Genomic DNA, 19,948 nt, shown 5'->3' with positions numbered 1-19,948 from the left:
TAACATAAATGGGGGTTTTCAATAAGGTCAATGAAAATAATTCATTTGATATGATATGATTAATGATTTTTGAAGCCATATTATGAGAAACATACAATTGCTTTTAACACATAAGTTTGTATATTAAATAAAATGAATGAAAATTAAGTATAACAGATATTTTTAGGTTATTTTATAATATGACCAGTGAAATGCTTAACTTAAGTTATTGACTTGAGTAAGGAAATGATATCAGATGTTTTATGGATACGTAAAGGCCCTGATTAATCTTCATATCAATGTTTGTGTATCTTTGTAAGGTCTTTGTGATTCAATTCAGTCATTGTGCCTTTGAGATATTGCACAAGTTGCCATTTACTGCAGAATGTTATGAAACGGGTTACTGATAAGTAACTTCCTTCTTCCAAACACAATAAAACTACAAGACCCTATAGTGGTTTCTGTCAACACTATACTCCCGGATACATATGTATCATGCTTACACTTTAAAAAAAGATTGCACCTCGAAGATTTATTTTTCAAAAGTCGAGGTGTTTGGCATTCCACACCTTCGTCAGGTGCTGTGGGAGATCGAGCCTTAATAGTAAATGTTTTATGATTATTTCGAATTGATAAAAAATAATAACTACTGTGAAATCATAAATATTCGTTGGACATAAAGTTTCGTGGATATCGGTGGTTGGCTTATCCACGAAATCATGATCCCAACGAAAATTTGACCTTTAATTCTGAAATCATAGTGTCTATGTAAAAGAGTATACATGTATTCACAGAATATACATGGTTATGGTATACAACTTGCAAGTATCTAAATCACTGTTTATTGTATTGTTAATATGGTTTATCTTATTTAACCTCAACGATAATAAATTAAAGTCAATAATTAGTAATTGCATTCAGTTATTTTGTATGACATTGCAGGAACATTAAAACAAGCTGATTAACAACCTCCTGTGTTGACCTGACTTGAAACGTGCTCATGTTTAACCTCGTGTGCTTTTGTTTCTCTTTATATATTTAAGATATTATTCAATTAAACACCCTTACTATGTTTTCACAGTTTGCAGAAACACTGACATTCCCTAATGGCTTCTCTATTCTATTTCCTTGATATCATTTATGACCTTCAAGCCTCTCAAAAAGGACACAGTGCTGGTTTCTTCTGCGTAGGAAACGGACTCGAGAGTGATCTTATAAGCTATTAGCTTTCTTCACAATCGAGCTTAAATAAACAAGAGATGTTTGTCAAACATTATGCCCCCCTGAGTGCCATGTTGTCAGGATTATATGAACAATTGAAGGAAATATGCATGGACCGAAATGACAGCTGATTTGTCACTGATACTGGATGTCATTGAGGCAGCTTTAAGATTATCACCATTCAAAGTGTGAGAATAGACTGTGTTATGACCATAACCTTTGACCTCAAAATCGATAGGAGTCATCAGCTGGTCACAAACAATCTAAATGTCAAGTTTGAGAGCCATGGATGCAGGCATTGACAAGTTATCACACAGACAAGCTTTTTTTGTTCAAGGTCACTGTGACCTTGACCTTTGACCCGATGACCCCTAAAATCATAAGGGGTCATCTACAGATCAGACGCAACATCAAGTCAAGTTTGAGAGCCATGGGTGCAGGCATTGTCGAGTTATCACTCGAAACATTTTTGCATTCAATGTCACTGTAAACTTGACCTTTGACTCAATGACTCCTAAAATCAATAAGGGTCATCTTATCGTCAGGCCCAACTTCCATGTCAAGGTTAAGAATCATAGGTTCTGGCATTGTTTAGATATCACTGGGAGAAGACTTAACTTTTTTGCGTAAAATGTTACTGTGACCTTGACCTTGGCCCGATGACCCGTAAAGTCAAGAGGGGTCATCTACTGGTCAGGCCCAACCTTCGTGTCAAGTTTGATGACCATAAGTCCAGTAATTGTCGAGTTTGCTTTCAAGTTCACTGTGACCTTGACCTCTGACCCCTAAAATCAATAGGGGTCATCTACTGGTCAGGCTCAACTTCTAAGTCAAGTTTAAGGGCCATGGGTGCAGGCATTGTTGAGTTTTCACTCAGACAACCTTTTATAATTCAAGGTCACTGTGACCTTGATCTTTTGCTCAATGACCCCTTAAATCAAAAGGGGTCATCTACTGGTTAGGCCCAACCCCCAAGTCAATTTTGAGGGCCATGGGTGCAGGTATTGTTGAGTTATCACACTGACAACCTTTAACCATTCACGGTCACTGTGGCCTTGACCTTTGGCCCGATGACCCCCAAAAACAATAGGGGTCATCTACTGGTCAGGCCCAACCTCCATGTCAAGTATGGGGGCATAGGTGCAGGCATTGTTGAGTTATCACTCGGACAACCTTTTACCATTCAAGGTCACTGTGACCATGACCTTTGGCCCAATGACCCCCAAAAACAAAATGGGTCATCTATTGGTCAGGCCCAACCTCCATGTCGAGTATGAGGGCCATGGGTGCAGGCATTGTCGAGTTATCACGCGGACAAACTTTTACCATTCAAGATCACTGTGACCATGACATTTTGCCTGATGACTCACAGAAACAATAGAGTTCATCTACTGGTCTGGCCCAACCTCCATGTCAAGTATAAGGGCCTTGGGTGCAGGCATTGTCGAGTTATCACACGGACAACCATTTACCATTCAAGGTCACTGTGACCTTGACCTTCGGTCCGATGACCCTCAAAAATAATAGGGGTCATCTACTTGTCAGGCCCAACCTCCATGTTAAGTATGAGTGCCATTGGTGCAGGCATTGTCGAGTTATCTCTCTGACAACCTTTTATAATTCAAAGTCACTGTGACCTTTACCTTTGGCCCGATGGCCCCCAAAAACAATAGGGGTCATCTACTGGTCAGGCCCAACTTCCATATTAAGTTTGATGACCATAGGTCTAGGCATTGTTGAGTTATCACCCGGACAAGCTTTAAAATTGTTTTACCATTAAAGGTCACTGTGACCTTGACTTTTGACCCGATGAGCCCTAAAATCAATAGGGATCATCCACTGATTAGGCCCTACCTTCAGGTCAAGTTTGATGACCATACATCCAGGAATTGTTGAGTTATCACTCCGACAAGCCTTGGTCTACCGACGGACCGACCGACCGACCGACCGACATGTGCAAAGCAATATACCCCTCTTCTTCGAAGGGGGGCATAATTAGTATTGACCAAACCAAATTGTCCTTAACGAACAACCACGAAATTTCAAGCCCACGAATATAAATGTTTACACAGTATTATACTTATGGGTCAGACCATATGAATCAATGCATATTGTTGATATATAATACAAATAACATACTAAGGCCTTGTAGAATTGTTACTGTTAAATAAAAATGCATGTACTATTCAAACAAATAAACTAAAAGGCACCTGCTTACCTTTTAATTGAACATAAACATTCAACCCAGATCTCACATATCGTCTCTCTGCTTGGACAAGGAAGTTATATCTGTGCACTGAAAAGGTCAAATTAACCGTATACATGTATTCAATAAGTATAGTACAACAAGCATTACAGTTGATTTCGATTGCAAATAAATACAAAAGTTAAATAAAACAAATAAAAACAATGAATATAAGTGATTAAGTAAACTAAATACCTCTTAGTGGATCGCGCATTGCACTCACAATGAATATTAATCCAACGTAGCCGCACTTCAATATACAACCACGTGATTTGGACGATAACCGTCTTAGTAAGGCAATGGTAAAGTTATGATTAAATTCCGGGACGTTTACAGTACCATACACATTATTCATTTTAATGTTTATTTTATTGTTGTTTTCATTGTTTTGTTCTTTTGTTTATAATGTATAATGGCATGATGTTATTTGTTTAATGAAACTTATACAAAATATTTTCATAGTATGTATTGTCTGCTGTACATCAGCTGTACAATAAATCGTGAAAGATTAAACTTTAATAAATTGGCAACTGTTGTTTATGAATGAATTAAATACTATTTTGCCTACATTGTATATCAACTTGTTGGCATTTTTGCAAATAAAGTTAGCATTTTAGGGTTTCGAGGCATTGTATGATCGTGGCTTTCTCTTTGCATAAAAAACTACCAAACAAATTTAGTATCAAGGTCAAGACTTTATACAATACGTTATGTATATTTGCAACATGTATATATATCTCCTAATTATGAGATAGTTTCTCGTAATTAGGACTTAGTAAGTCATAATTATGAGTTAATAAGTCGTAATTAGGAGATAGTGTCTTCTAATTATGAGATAGTATCTCGTAATTAGGACTTAGTAAGTCATAATTATGAGATAGTATCTCATAATTAGGACCTAGTAAGTCATAATTATGAGTTAGTATCTCCTAATTAGGACTTAATAAGTCGTAATTATGAGATAGTATCTCCTAATTATGAAATAGTATCTCCTTATTAGGACTTAGTTAGTCATAATTATGAGTTAGTATCTCCTAATTATGAGATAGTATCTCGTAATTAGGACTTAGTAAGTCATAATTATGAGATAGTATCTCATAATTAGGACTTAGTAAGTCATAATTATGAGTTAGTATCTCCTAATTAGAAGATAGTATACTGGAAAATATTTTTCACTTTGGCACCTGGACGCTTCCATAGGAAGAAGAGACAGAGCATCCACCATTGGTCGTAACTGATCTTAGAGATGAGCTTAGTAAAATCGTCACGGATTATTTGGTAACATGTGCCATTCGAAACGATTTACAAAATCCAATAGAGAGAGGAAACTACAACACTTTTCTGTACGTATTTGATCACGCTTCGAACGAAACAGGGTGGGCTAAAGACACGTTCTTTGAGGTCGATGTTGCCATGCGGCGGAATTAACGTAGATATTTTTTCAGAACGGCGGTGTTAAAGCTACTATGAACGAAGTTACCACAACATACCTGATTCAATTATACTTTGTCCCACTCTATGAACTCGAATGTTGGAATAGTTGGATAGTTGGATGAAGTTAATTGACAATACCTCTTGTGCGTGTACGTGTAGTTACCCGTTTTCACATGTAACGGTTGGCTTACTAGCTTCTCCGTGGTTTTGTAGACGCATGTTGCTCGTTTAATAGGTTATAACTATACATTGTGTAAGCTCAACACTTAACCCAACACACAACACTTTAAATATGTCATTATCTTTTACTCGTACTCGAGTCTAAAGGTCCATATCAGTATTTGTTACCGTGCAGCTATATTGCAGCACGGAGGCTATTCTGGACACAAGTGTTCTAATCTATAGTGGGGCCGTATCTTCTAACCGACCTTCCGGTCGGTATTTACTCGGCAACATTTATTGGAACATTTTTGAAGCGTTCATTCCATGCCATTGTGAACTAACCGCTATATATTGGTCAACAGAGAATTAAATTTCGAATAGTTATTCTCAACTCTCTCATCGCGTCCTATGCCGTTTTCCATTTTCGATCGAATACTCTTATACTGATGTTCTCGGCTTAACTTGTCAGAGCGTCCCAGATACTGACCTTGTTCACGTCGGAAGTACATTTTTTAATAATAAGTTATGGATAAAACCTAACGTTAATTAAGTTGTTGCGGACCTGACGTATGCACATGTTAAACGTGTATGAATGTTTCACGTATTGTTAAACTTATGACTAAACGAATATAACGCATACCAACAAACATGATGTATTCCTTGACTTTCATGTTTTTATGTGTAAACTTGATATTGGTAACATGTTACACATACTGTGATAACACCTGTCTAATTTTTGAACCTGTACGTGTAGATAGTGAGTGCTATATATGTGTTTTCCATAAATGATTGTACATAAACTTCAAAATGTTTAAGTAACCTCGGAAAAATGCAAATGGCTCATATAAGGACATCTTAATATTAACCTGCTATAATCCCTAACAAAATATATTTTGTAAGAGAGTCATAGTTTACGCGCAAAGATATATAAGAAAAAGTTGATGTTGTGTTTCTTGTTAAACGAACTGCAGCCTTTATGCAGAGGTATAGCTACACTTTTACGTACAGGTTGTCGCAACTTTTTAATACGATTTTCAGTTTGCGAGTTTTCATCCTAACACAAAGAGATTTTAGCAAACGACTTTCGAAAATTATCTGAAATCTTTACGAATAGTTAAAGAAGAAGTACACGTTCAAGTAGGTTTTCGCGATAGTTCTATTGCGAATATCAGTTTAGGACACAAATGTTTAATGTAAGAAATGTAACTTATTGTTTACAAACGTCCATCATAATACGCTTATTGCATTAAATCTGTACACTGCATATGTGCTGATATTCTTCCAATATGTGGAAGTTGTTTGCATTCCCTTGGCAACCACCGTAGATGAACTGTTCACACAGGTCGGTGAATATGTTGTAGAAGTACCGCTCGAAGTACGTCAAGCACATTCCAGGTGTCACGGTGAGAGTACAGTCTACAACAGGAACGGTACTAAGAATAATGATTTATAATGTGCACATTGTGTTTGTTGTGGAAATTCATAGTGTCTGTAGGCTTGTATAAAATCAATTTTAATTCATGGATGTAAAATTAACGCAGTGCGAACGTTCTAGCGGTATTGAACCCACATTTATCGTTCTTGCTAAAAATAATATGGCTAACTCAGTAATGATTTAAAACAAATATATTTCATAACACCTTGAGCCAGGATGGTCTGATATTTGAATTTTGTGAATGAATGTAGATTATTTTTAATTTAACGGAAAAGAAAGGTTGTTTTAATTAATACTTAAACGTTTGTAAACAAGATCATACTTGGATGTACTGCATCTGTCTGCCAAACCTAAACGAAAATACGAACAAAAATATCGCCAATATTTTCATAATGCTCTTCTCTTTCGTGACACTGATGCAACAGTTTGTAAGTCCAAATGAAATTGACCTAAAACGCCATGTCCAAATTTCTAGAAAATTCTTAAGCGTTACTCACTTAAGTATCTTGATTAATTTAGCAATATTACATACATTAATATGATTTTAGGAAACAAAAGTAATTTATCTTATCTTAAATATTTGTTTCCTTTAAAAGCCTCAAAACTCTTTAAAAACAGAATATAACACAATTTATACCATATCAAAAATAGCGTGCTTAGCTTGATTCTGTTAAAAGGGACTTAAGATGTTTCGAGAAATTTGGGCCTTTATCTTTAACCACGCATGCATTGACATTATGATTAATAATTTACTTTTATGTTATAAATCTAGAGTAGACTAACAAACTGATTAAACCATATTTTGTTTAAAGGGGCACTCTTATAGCTACACCATAACTCCTTTTCTTGTGTATGCAATTATCGTAATTTAAACACCGTTGACTCGAGTATATATGTATGTGTTAGTCGTAGAAGTGAAAAATACGAATTTCTATCTCATGTAAGGATGAGACAAGAAGACAAGTGCAAGAATAAACTATTTGACTTGTAAAATTTCCGATGAAATCGAGTGTTAATCAGCGTAATAATAGACACACAAAATACACTTACGTTTCAAATAAGACAGGTTACTGATTGTTTACAAACTTTTATTATAAGAGTTTGATTGCATTAATACTGTAAACCACTTATATGTCGGCACATTTGCAAGCTGTGGAAGTTGTTGGCGTTCAATTGGCAACCACAGCAGTTGAACACTCATAAACCTCGTACTGTCCGGGTGTCACAGTGAGCGTTTAGTCTGCAACATTTACAGTATGCAGAATAAATAATTTGTTTGAATTATGTGTTGCAACGATAATTTTTCTTGGTAACAAATTTAATTAATGCCTGTAAAAAGTACGCGGTACGAACATCGTAACTGAACACAGTTAGCTAATGAAGTTGTGACAAAAAGTATTGCGAAATACACTGATCCAAAAAGTCCTTTAACTAAATGTTATTATGTATACGGAAATGTTCCATTCTTGATTATACTTTTTGGGGGTATTCTAAAATGCTTGTAAACGAGAAAATAGTTGAAACTAATTCCTTTATCCAGAAAATCTGGACCAAAAATATGAATAAAAATACCAATTATCATGATTTTCTTACAGTGGGAACAGTGTATAATGACGTTTAATTGAACGTCAGCGGAAGGACAATTCATTGGCCGTCATGTGCTAGATATAAAAGGGGCATAGCACCATCCAATCCAACTGTTTTCCTTCTATTGAATACTTTTATATCGTTATCAATGAACAGAAATGCATTAAAATTCGGTAATATAGAAGCACAGAAGCGAAATAAGGTCCAAAAAAATTACACAAGTGGTATCAGATACATTTTAAACAATAAAACAAAACTATAACGTTCATTATAGTTTGAATAATTTTGAATCATGAAAAAAACGTATGAAATATATAATATAATATTTTAAAAATGTTTCACCAGAGCATTTTATTTCGATATTGATGGAAAATGGATTGTTCGAGTGTTCCGAATACGATCAACGTCGCAATAATTTCCATGTTGGCTTTAAATTTTTATCTCTGTTATTTGCACCTTAAGCAGCTAAACAATCAATGACCATTTTTCAACATATTTACTCTTTATTTCTATTTCATTTTTGTCTTTTGATTTTTCTTTTCCTAGTGACATTTGCCCGAAAAAAAGCATTTAGCATCAATAACAAATATTGGCTGTTGTTTCTTCAAACTAATATGTTGATATAAACTCATAACATGTGGTATCCCGTGGCCTTGATCAGATTTCCGATATTGACCTAGGTGTCTACACAGACAAAAAGGAACCTTGAGCTTTTTTAAACTCGTAGCAGTTTAATACATTTTTTATCAATAGGGTGTATTTTGTCACTAAAGTGGACATTGACTTTTAAGCCATATGTACATTTTACTATTCTTGATGTAACGAGCTCAAGCATGTGTCCAAACCTCATTGGTCCCTTTAGCACAGCCCAGCCTCTTGTGGAATAGATATACTTTTGTCCAATCTTTCCCAACATGAATCTGACAGCCCCTTTAAAGGCCGATGGACCAGCTTCTTGGCGTATGATATACTTGTGTCTCATCTTCTTGGTCACTAAGTCGTGTACAAGCTTGCAATCACCATAGCCTCCTATCAGCTGTATGGTAGAAACTTTTATATTCTCTGAGACAGAAGTGCAATCATTTGCAGTGTTATTTTCACGATGGTTACCGAATTTTCCGAATAATTGTTATGAAGAAGCGTCTTAAGTCTGCTTAACAGCATCCAAGGTTTCTGCTACCCTTGTTCAACAAGACTGAAATTTATTTTCAGCTCGAAATCCAAATGCAACAAACACTTTTTGTGGTATTAGTTAAAATATGTTGGGTGTTTTCAGAGATAATAATGATTCGGAACCAGCATTCCACGCTTGATTTGTTTGAATCTTCGTCAGATCATTGCGGACAGAGAAAGCGTAGCTACTCAAGGTCGTGCCAAAGTCAAATGCTGCAACAAGAAAATGATTTCCAAAAGTTTCTGCAAACGAAATCAACCTTTTGATTTCAAACAATGCTAAAGAAGGCAACTTACTTGTTAAGATATTCTAAAATATCATCGATCAAATAGGCTGGTAAGCCAGAACAAGAAAAAATAATGAAAAACAGCGCCATTTATTTGATTTTGCAAGAATAATTTAACAATTAAGGTGACTTGTTACCTGATACTATATTTGAAATATTGAACCAAACCTTCTACCCAAAGCTCACAGAATCTATCTATCTATCTACAATAGCTTTTACTAATAGTATTTGCTCATGTGCCGAACTAATATGCGTATCATAAAATTTCGTATGAGCTAAATAAATATTGTTCCATGTTGAAGAGATATTACTTTGTTTAAGTCTATATATTAACAGCAATATCGTGACTGGAACAAAATGGTGGAGCGTAGAGTATCTGACCCACAAATATGTGCATTCTAGATGTCAAATGAACCCCTATTATTTTGGTATCATTTGAAAGGGTTTTGTGTTTAAAAACAATTACCGCAAATAATTAACAAACAAGTTAATTTTGCCTTCAAAGATTGCCAAATGTTTTATTTACGTCAACTGTGCTATAAATATTGTGCGGATTAATAACAACACTGCTCAATTATATGCATGTTATAGATATTGATCTTTGTCCTTTGCAGCATAGTACAACACTGTTGCCGTTACGTTGAAATTGTTGACTCTCGCTAAATTTCAGTAATCCGGGGTTTGGATGCAGTATTTATTAACTAATCCGCGTTCAAAAGAATGCTGTATTCGACATAAATGTTTTTTTTTTACTTATCGCTTCAATTAAGCAAATCTAATGTATCGTTCAGTTAACTAAAGAAAAAAAAAAGATCAATATTGATACTTTCAACAAGCGGCCTGCACCAAGGAAGCCTTAAATATTCTCGTGAGAGTCATAATAAATGTGCTGGAAATGAAAAGATAAGACCTTTTCACGTTAACGAGAGAGAAGTAGTTGTCGAACAAATAAAAATATAACTCATAAATAAATTCCTTATATCCGCTATTAATCGGTTGCTCAATGTTATCAGATAAAAACACAGAAACGGGTTTCTAGTACTATATACAAAACGAGCCAATTAAGACTAAATATCCGCATTTATTATGACTTTTCGGACACATTAGCATTCAAGCGTGCGGATCGAATGGACTCCAAAACTTGAACCCCAACATAGGAAATCAGTAGGGCTTGGTATATATTTTGAAATACTTGTAATTGTTCAGAAGACATGCGTCCAGAATATCAAGTTTTTCAATTTGTTACAGAGTAGCGAATCAATCGTATCTAGAGCAAATCTATGAACGACCGGTAACGTGTTGCAAGTCGCTTGTCAATCCCCCGCTTATTATAATAAGCTCAAACCGAGGTCACATTGGTATTATATGTACGGGAACCAGTGGTGTCTATAAAAAAGGGATGCATTTTGTAAATCCGTGGTCGGGGGTTTATATTCATTCAAAACTGGACTAGAAAGTTGAAGGTTCGATCTCGGGCTTGGTATTACGTGTAAAAAAGCTTGCCAGTAAAAGTGCAAAAGTCTCTGGTTCTTTCCACAGACACATAGGTGTTTTTCTTTCTACAAACAGTCAATCTCCTACGTTAATTTGAAGTTTTATTAACTGTTAAAAATTATCAAAAAATAATAAGTATATTTAAATATATTAATGTATACGGAACAAATATATTTGAGTTGAAAAGCAAGGCCATTTCTAAAACAATACTAAAACGTTTGTAAACGAGAACATACTTGGATACTCTGCCCTGGACGACATATACGAACAAAAATACCGCGAAATTTTCCACCATGCTCTTGTTACCGTTAAAGTGACAAACTCAATACATACACATGAATAACAAACATCAGTTTTGACTGATAAACCTTTACTACTTACTAAATAAGGCATTTATGGAAAATATTTATTACTGATAAAGAGTGTGGCCGTGTATGTGATAGCAGACAGCGCAAAAATATTAAATGATTGGTGAATGGTAAAGGATTTACTGTTGTGTACAATAGTATCATAAGGTAGAAACACCGTGTTGTATGCTCATTTCTTTCAAATTAAACTCGGTATCCTTCATAAGAACCACTTCGACATTTATTCATCATTTTTGGTATTTTAAAACAATATTATTAATTGCGGTAAATCGTTTTTGGGAGTAAGAGTGCATCTTTAAGATGGCACAGTTTGTAAATCCGACTGTAATTGTCCCTTAATAGAATTATCCTTTAAACTGCACAGAAATTTAAAGATCGTTCTGAATTCGACACACGTCCCGATCATAACCATGTTGGCTTTTACTTTGTCTCTCGGTTGTTTTGCGTCCTAGGCAGCTAAACAATCAATAACTTTCTTTATTTCGGAGCCATCGTTCAGCATTTTCACCCTTACTTCCAATTCCGTCTCGCCGAATAGGAAATTGATTTCAATTTCATTTTCTTCTTTTGAATTACCTTTAGCATTTCCTAATGCAACTTCTCCTAACTTTTTGCATTTGGCATCAGTAACGAATACGGGTTTGGGCATTGGTGATGTATAAATTCTCAAAACACTCCCAGCGCGTGCGCTAAGGTAAAATTTCATAGGGACTTTGATCGGTATTCCAATATGCACCTCTGTGTTTACACAGACAACTTTGCAAAACGCATCAGCAACCTTTTCTTCTCCATAACTGCCTGTTATCTTTTTTTGAATGGGGTGTATGTTCTTATCAAAATTGACCTTGGCTGCGAAGCCATATGTGAATTTAACTATTCTAGATGTAACGAGACCTGGCATGTGTCCAAAGCGGACAGCTCCTTTTAAGACCGCTAGTCCAGCCTCTTGGGGTATGATGATATTCTTGTTTCTTATCTTCTTGGTAACTGAATCATGTACAAGCTTGCATTCACCGTAGCCTCCTACCAACAAAATAGTAGAAACCCCCTTCATTTTTGCATCAGACAGAAGTGAAATCATATGATGTGTTGTTTGATCGATGGAATCCGAAAACCAAGACCGAACTGTATCTGCTGAAACTCTCAATTTGTCTCCTTGAAAAGCAATACCATCAGTAATTTTCATCCGCTCAAGCTTTTGATCGATAGATTGGTGTTCAGCCGTGTCGTGAATGGTTCTAATTGCTATTGGCAGGCGAAATGTCACACGTCCTTTAGATTCTGGGGTAATCATGCGCTTTTTCGTCTCAAACTCACGCAACAAACCAAAGTAGTCTTCCATTTCTTTCTCTCTTAACCTTGACATCGTGGTCTCTCCAAATACTTTGGTCAACCAGCTGATGAAATTGTGGTCAACACAGGTACCACCCCATGGTCCACCGCTTGCTTTGTGTATTTCTTTTAAAGTGCCATCAACGTTCTTTTCATGAACAGAAATATCTGCTGTTCCGCCTAAATTTAGAAAGCGTATTTATTTTAGGTCGATTATTTTATGAGCGCTATCATTGTTGACAAATCAATACACAGATTTAGATTACAATGTAATCTGTGTCCCAATTCTGTTTTTCGAGACAGACAATAATACTAGAACAGCATAAAACAAAATCAGAAAATGTAAAAAGAACAGTACTAAGCCCTAGATATCATGGGCATGCTTACCTCCAAGGTCTACGACCATGTACTGACTGCCAGTCTTGCTCAGATCTGTCTCGAGGCTCGTGTTGATCTGCTGACACCAGACTGAAGCCGCCTCTGGCTCAAGTGCAAGCTTGATTCGATCACTATCCAGACCAGCCTGAAGTTCATTAAAAAGAATCAGCAATGCTCTCATGAATGTTATACAAACCAAGGATCATGTTTCTAGGGTGGTTCCGACAGACTCGCTGTGACCACCACATGCAATGGCATATTTTGCTGTTTTGTTTTCTTCACAAAATCGTTGCTGCCTGAAGCAGGGATTTCGACAAACGCCCCATACCTCAGGGGCGCGAATGTCAGTTTGTTTTACTCCCTTCGGTCTACTGCCTTCTCGGGGACTGAATACTGCATAACGTCAATTGACAACAAATTTAACTTTCACACATATAACTAAAATAAATACGCGAAACAAAAGAAGCAAGCTTACCTTTACAGCCGCTTCTCGCATGAACTGTTTTGCACCGTCGTTCCAAATTGCAGGAACGGTGATCACGTACAAAATGTCGGATTCCTTGATTCCATTCACTTGCTTCTTAAGTGCATTAACTAGATGGTCACGTAGGAAACGAATGGACATTTCAAATAATTTCATCGCTGGCATCTTCTTGCCTGTAATGTCCTTCACTGTCGCATTACGGTTCAATCCCTTTTTCAAGTAACAGAGCGAGTGGTTTAAAATGGACGACAAAATGCTAGGACATACATTCAGAATCTTATAAATGCACTTTATAAAAAATGTTCTATGTTGAAGAAATTATTGCATGTTTCTGCCACAGAAACACACTTTAATATGCACAACTCATAGCAGAATCCTTCCGTCTCAGTTTAAATGTGTTAAATTTTTGAATGCATGGTAGGTGTATGGAAATCATTTTTTCTTAAAGTTATGCACGTCTTAGAAAAAGTGCATGTCATGAGTAACAAATTTCTATTGTTTCTACAACCTGCCGTTAATTTGTTCCAAAACCATAGCATAAACTCGCTGACATCATAAGAGTAATACTATATGTTTAAATCAAGATTATGGTGGCGAAAATCAGCATCTGAGCGTATGAACGTTAAGATGTCCGTCCATTGAAATGTCACATTTGTGTTTACCTCGCAAAACATAGAATTTTATATATAGAGTTCAGAAAGATAATGGGTAAAGTGTAATCTGAATAGTTAAGCTAGATGTCCTGCTACTTCAGATGATGTTAAAGAAAATCAACTTTACATATCCGGAGTGTCTCACGCTTAGAACTTTTTTCCTCAGACAAGAGCCTTAAATGTTAGCATCCAAAAACAATATACAAATACTTATTCAGAAAAGTATATTTAGTAAATAAACAATTAACGCATCTTTCTTTCTTTTTAAGTAGAAAAGGGGCAGAAGTGTGCGCATTGTCTCTTGCAAAAAGTGCACTAAGTTTCACGTGTATATTTTGAACGGTCAAAATAGTTACGGTCTGTGTAAGTCTTCTTTTGCCCAACGGCGCTGACGTCGACGATAACAAGGCTATCAAAAATCTGACTTGTTCGAAAATCATACGAGCTAAACACTTACATCATTGTTGTGAAGAAGCATCTTGAATCTTCTAAACAGCATCCAAGGCTTATGCTCCCCTTGTTCAATGAGAGATAGGTATTCATTTTCAGCCTCAAATCCAAATGCAACAAACTCTTTTTGTGGGTTAAGCAAAATACACGTTGGTGTTTTCAGAGATAATAGTGCATCGGAACCCGCATTCCAAGCTTGGTTGGTTTGAATCTTTGTCGGATCATTCCGGAAAGAGAAAGCGTAGCCACTGAAAGTCGTGCCAAAGTCAAATGCTGCCACAAGCAAATGATTTCCGAAAGTGTTCGCAGACGCCATTTGATTCTGCAAGATAACCTATTCAACCTTAAACAGAGTTTTAAACAATAATAAAGAAGGTAGCGCCTTAATATTTTTGATATTCAAAGGAAGCAAAATCAAAGGACTGAGGACGATTAAGAGGCGCTGCGTTTTGTGTATAATACCATGTCTAACTTACTATGTACCGTGTAAAAATATGATTGTGTTTATTTTTTGTTTACTCATCAACACAAAAAAATGACAAAGAAAGAAATTTTGGATGGAATTATTATTTTTTGCGTAATCAACTACTTGCTATAAAGTGCTTTCATTAAAAAAGAACTCAGTAAATGTGTGCTTTAAACTGTTTTATTGTCACTTTAGATGGGAAATACAAAATGTAGTCATGCAGCATAATGATTTACTAGATATATAGTGATAATACTACTTCCGACCACATTTCACACATTTCCAATTCGAAGCTAATAAGTGGGTTAAAATTTACGTAACTAAATCGTGGTTATCAGCATACCTAACCAATGATAAGGCGGCAAGAAGTCAATCATTCCGCTGTATCCATTCTCATAATCAAAGCACTTGAGGTGCTGAGAGACTGTAATAATGGTAAAATTGTTGACGAGGCTGTCTTTAATGACGCAAACTGTAAGTGAAATGCACTAAAATCTGATCTATGCAGATGAAGGAGTGTCTAACCATGATTCAGGTTATGCCAAATAATTGTAAAAGGACGGATTTGGTTACCATTTTAAATCACCTACAAATTGCTTCGGGGTCAATTTTGGCCATTTGTTCCGATTATGATTCCGGATTAAGCATATTATGTCTATAAAATATCAGTAAAACAAGCTATATAACCATTATCAGTGCACGAACAGTCAATATCAAACGAAAAACAAATGAGTTAAAGGCTGGTTATTTCATTCCTTACTGTCAAAACATAACGGTATATGCATGAAGAGCACCTGCAGTTCACATTTGCAAAAGTGATGCCTGTGTCATTAAAAGCTTTTTTAACCAGACTTTGATAAAATAGATAAAGCCTGTTATTTAAATGCATTTAATGCTTTTTCGTGCTAAATGCTTTTGGAGTTTCCTTTTATAATCTATTTCAAGCACCAAATGCTTCTCTACAAACGTTTTCATAATATTTTTTTTAAAACACCCCCTATTTTGTCACCAATCCGTTAAGAAGATTAGGGATCCAAAGAACCCCTTTGTGAACGACTATTTTTTGAAACTAGGTTGGATGTGTGTACGAGTGGGTGATGTACATATTATTTAAGTCAATTAATGTTTCAACAGCCTCTTCCATATTGTTATATTGCTTTCATGTCGTGCATCATTCATGGTTTACTACTTGAACATTTATTGACTTAAAATATCAATACATCATCCAGCCGCCTATCTACAGTTTCTACACAGATTTATAGTCATTGTTTCAATTGTTTATGTTATTTCCGAATTATAAAAAATCCATTCGGTAAATGGACTGTTTGAATTCAACAATCCAAGAAAGCCGTCTACATCTGGATCTCAGTTATTTTTAGATGATTTTATCCAGACAAATCAGGCACTATACACATGTTCCCAAGAATAACATCAGAAAACTGTATGCATGTACTATTTTTGAGTACACTGAATACACCTTCCGTCTGAAAACGAAACTAAACAGACGCTAAAGCGCCTCAAAAATATTTAATAAAGATATAAAAAAGCGCCTATACCTATACCCATTTGTCAGTTGAAACACTGAAAAAGATCCTCCACAAATCTCACAGAGAAATAAGGTTAATTCTTATCGATATTTAAGGAATCGTGCTCCATTGCCTCCTGTATTGAATTTTGTATGCACAATGGCAAATTTTATAGCCTCAATAACAATCATGTGTCTTCATAAGGTTTAACTACCTAAGACACATGTACTTCAATAAACAAATATATGTCAAGTTTTCTTTTAATTAAGTAAACTTAATATCACGTTAAAATAAAGAATAAGACATACATTTCAAATATAAGTCATTATAGATTTACCACCTTTCGACGTTTAAGTCCAGCACTAACAAGGAAGTTTTATTTTTCCCTATTTTCTAAGTGTCTGCACAATACACCCACGTTATGTCCCACAATTTTGATAAGCGGAATCTCATGTCTATCTATTCTGTCGATTCCCTCACAGTTCCGACTGCTCCAACGGAGAAGGTGGACAGTGTTGCATTACATGGTGAGATGCAGAAGTATAACATTCATGGTCTAATGAACGTATACGTTTTTAAATTTATTTCTAAAACTTATGGCAACTTTTCAAAATTCAGATAATACATGTAGATCTAGTACAAGTTCAATGAGGTGACATTGTTGTTACCTATGCTTTTCAATAATTTCTTCAGGGCCAAATTTCAAACGATTCCCATGTCACTTGATCGTCAGAGATCCAAACATCGCCCAGATAAGGCATGTATTATGGAGGATGAACACACTAACCAAGTTTGTTTGAAATGATCACTAAATTAGGCTACGTTAAAAATTATAATAATGTAAAAAGGTACCATCGATGGTAATTTAAATGGGGGGTAATTCTTATAAAGCAAAATAGAAATGAATAAAATCATGTCAATATATAAAGGCATGAAGATAAATTATATTCAGAAGTAATACTAATACCGGTTATTGCTAATGGCGATCCGCACTAACAAGGAAGTAGTAATACCTAGAAACCCACATGCTGAGTGAAGCAAGATAAGCAAATATTTTTTTAAATCAAAGTACTGGAAGTACAGATAGCCGGCCCTACTGAACATCGCTTCTTAATATAAGCGTTTACGGCCATAACTAAGGTTTATTCCTAGTTTAATATATGCCATGATTTCAGAAGAAAACCGCTCACTGGCAATACATGATCAAAAGAACTTAAAATCTTAAAAATGCTAAGGGAAGGAGCCATACAGACAACAAAGGCACTTATGATATAAACCATTCATGATCCATCAGTATTTATTCACGTCTAGAATTTGCACTTCGACAGTGCAATGAACCTATATTTTAATATTTGACATTTAAGATGACACTGATTTAAAGCATTCTGACCAAGACAACGTCATATCCTATGAAACATACCATAGTACATTGATCAGTTTAGGAAAAATGCATGAGGATTGAAGTTCATTTATGGCTAGTTTTAATTTTGCATTAACGCGAGTATATGATTGTTTGGATTACTTGACTAATGTGTCTTTTAGGGTCCCGATTTGGGCATTGTATCCAGGAACTATTCGGTACCTTTACCAAGACCTCTTGTGCAATTAGTGGACTACCTGTATTGTTAGATGACTAGCATGTCCCTATCACAGAAAATGTTAAAGGAAATTTCAGTAATGAGATCATGATTTTCGTCAAAAGGTAGTGACAGGTTTACTTGCAATAGCTTGTTCTTACTGGTCTCGAGTTCGAGCGAATCAATTGTTGAAAACGGATTTATTCGATTATTCAGAACCGGTGAATTAAACGGAGCAGTGTGTTGGGTAAAACAAACTATGTGTGCATGTTACATAAATTGTTGTGCAAAGTAGTTAAGAATGTGATTTCTCAAAGAGATTGAATCTGGCTGTTCAAGGTAACAATGAATAGGAATCTCGATATCGTTCAAAGGATGATGTACTAGACGGGACAAAGTCTAGCCAAAATACATATCAGTCTTAATACATGTGCTCAGAATAAAGTGGTGTTCTGAAGAGTTGAATCAGTGTAAGGTATTATATTATGTGAGTGATTTGAACGTAGCATTGCCTACCAAATACATGATTCGTTTATTTGTTTTACGTTTTCTTATCAGCATTTTTATGTTATTTACAATATTGTAATCGTGTTATAAGATTATTCTTTTTTATGGTCATGCAATTTAAATGCTATTTTATGTACTCAGTGTGATTATGGTTTTACAATCGGTGCTAATATACTAGCTATGTATTATGTTTACCCTTTAAGATGATTGCACCTGGAAAGTAAACGAAAAAAAAAAAAAAAAAAAGATTGTTTCGCATCCCACACCTACTTTTGGTGCCGTTGAAGATTGAGTCGTAATAGTTTTTGTCTTAAAATTATTTTGACAAAGAAAAACACTATATGGTATTATGCTAATAGGTCAGATCATATGAATCAATATTTTATATATATATAATATTGATTCATATGATAGTATTGTTACTGTTAACTAACAATGCATGTACTAAACACATGCAAATAATATAAAGGACACCTTGCTTACCTTTTTATTGAACATAAACATTCAACCCAGATCTCACATATCGTCTCTCCGCTTGGATAAGGAAGTTAATTCTGTTCGCTTTTCAAGGAACTCAGTGTGCACTGAAAAGGATAGGGTCAACCGTATACGTTGGATTGAACACGTATTTGATCTGTATTTTTAAACAATTGTTACTGTCGATTTCGATTAAACAAAATTAGAGACAATTAACAATAAACAAACAAAAACAATAAATTTAAGTGATAGTAAATTTAATACCTCTCAGTGGATCGCGCCCTGCTCTAACAATGAACATTGATGCAAAGTTCCTGCATGTCAAGATATAACCGTGGTTTGGAAGATAATCGTTTTGGTTAGGCAATGGTAAAGCTATTATTAAATTCAGGGGCGTATACCGTACTGTACACATTATTCACTTTAATGTGAGTCTTATTGAAGCTTTTTTCTTTAGTCAGTAATGTTTTATGGCATGAAGTTATTTGTTTAATGAGACATATGCATTTGCATAGTGTGTATTGTCTGCTTACAAGAATTTCGTGAAAGATCAAAACCTGAATATAATTACTTTTTAGAAATGAACTTAGCATTTCAGGGTTTCGAGGCATTGAACGATCGTGGCTTTCGTTCTGCCTAAAACTACCGAGCGAATTTGGAATGAGGGACAACACGGCCCGTCAATTGACTTCACTTGTCAAAGAAAAACCGAC

General features: G+C 35.4%; 2 protein-coding genes across 14 annotated transcripts in view; both read right to left on the bottom strand.

Annotated features, from left to right (window-relative positions):
• Positions 1-3,696, bottom strand: part of LOC128243078 (heat shock 70 kDa protein 12A-like) — a 45,472-nt gene extending 41,776 nt beyond the window's left edge. For all 3 annotated transcript variants that reach the window (XM_052960589.1, XM_052960588.1, XM_052960590.1), the window contains exons 1-2: positions 3,641-3,696; positions 3,419-3,496 (exon numbers count right to left, since the gene is read on the bottom strand). The gene's annotated coding sequence lies outside the window, so the exon portion shown is untranslated. The remainder of the gene's footprint in view (positions 1-3,418; positions 3,497-3,640) is intronic.
• Positions 3,697-11,591: 7,895 nt separating this feature from the next.
• On the bottom strand, positions 11,592-19,588 carry LOC128243082 (heat shock 70 kDa protein 12B-like). 11 transcript variants are annotated; one of them, XM_052960595.1, is made up of 6 exons: positions 19,500-19,588; positions 19,242-19,342; positions 14,690-15,016; positions 13,571-13,789; positions 13,105-13,240; positions 11,592-12,897 (listed from the first exon to the last, which is right to left on the bottom strand). In XM_052960595.1, exons 2-6 carry the CDS (start codon positions 19,260-19,262, stop codon positions 11,834-11,836), a joined length of 1,767 nt encoding a protein of 588 aa, XP_052816555.1. In that variant the 5' UTR covers positions 19,263-19,342; positions 19,500-19,588; the 3' UTR covers positions 11,592-11,833. The 11 variants fall into 11 exon arrangements, with proteins under 11 accessions (XP_052816555.1, XP_052816556.1, XP_052816558.1 ...); XM_052960596.1 differs by having other exon boundaries at positions 14,690-15,004; XM_052960598.1 differs by lacking the exon at positions 19,500-19,588 and adding an exon at positions 15,492-15,620 and having other exon boundaries at positions 14,690-15,004; positions 19,242-19,310.
• Positions 19,589-19,948: the final 360 nt, after the last annotated feature.

The sequence above is a fragment of the Mya arenaria genome, chromosome 8 (genome assembly GCF_026914265.1).
Source record: "Mya arenaria isolate MELC-2E11 chromosome 8, ASM2691426v1".
NCBI lineage: Eukaryota > Metazoa > Mollusca > Bivalvia > Myida > Myidae > Mya > Mya arenaria.
Note: the sequence above shows the minus strand (reverse complement) of the source record. Positions and strands in the feature narration are given on the sequence as shown.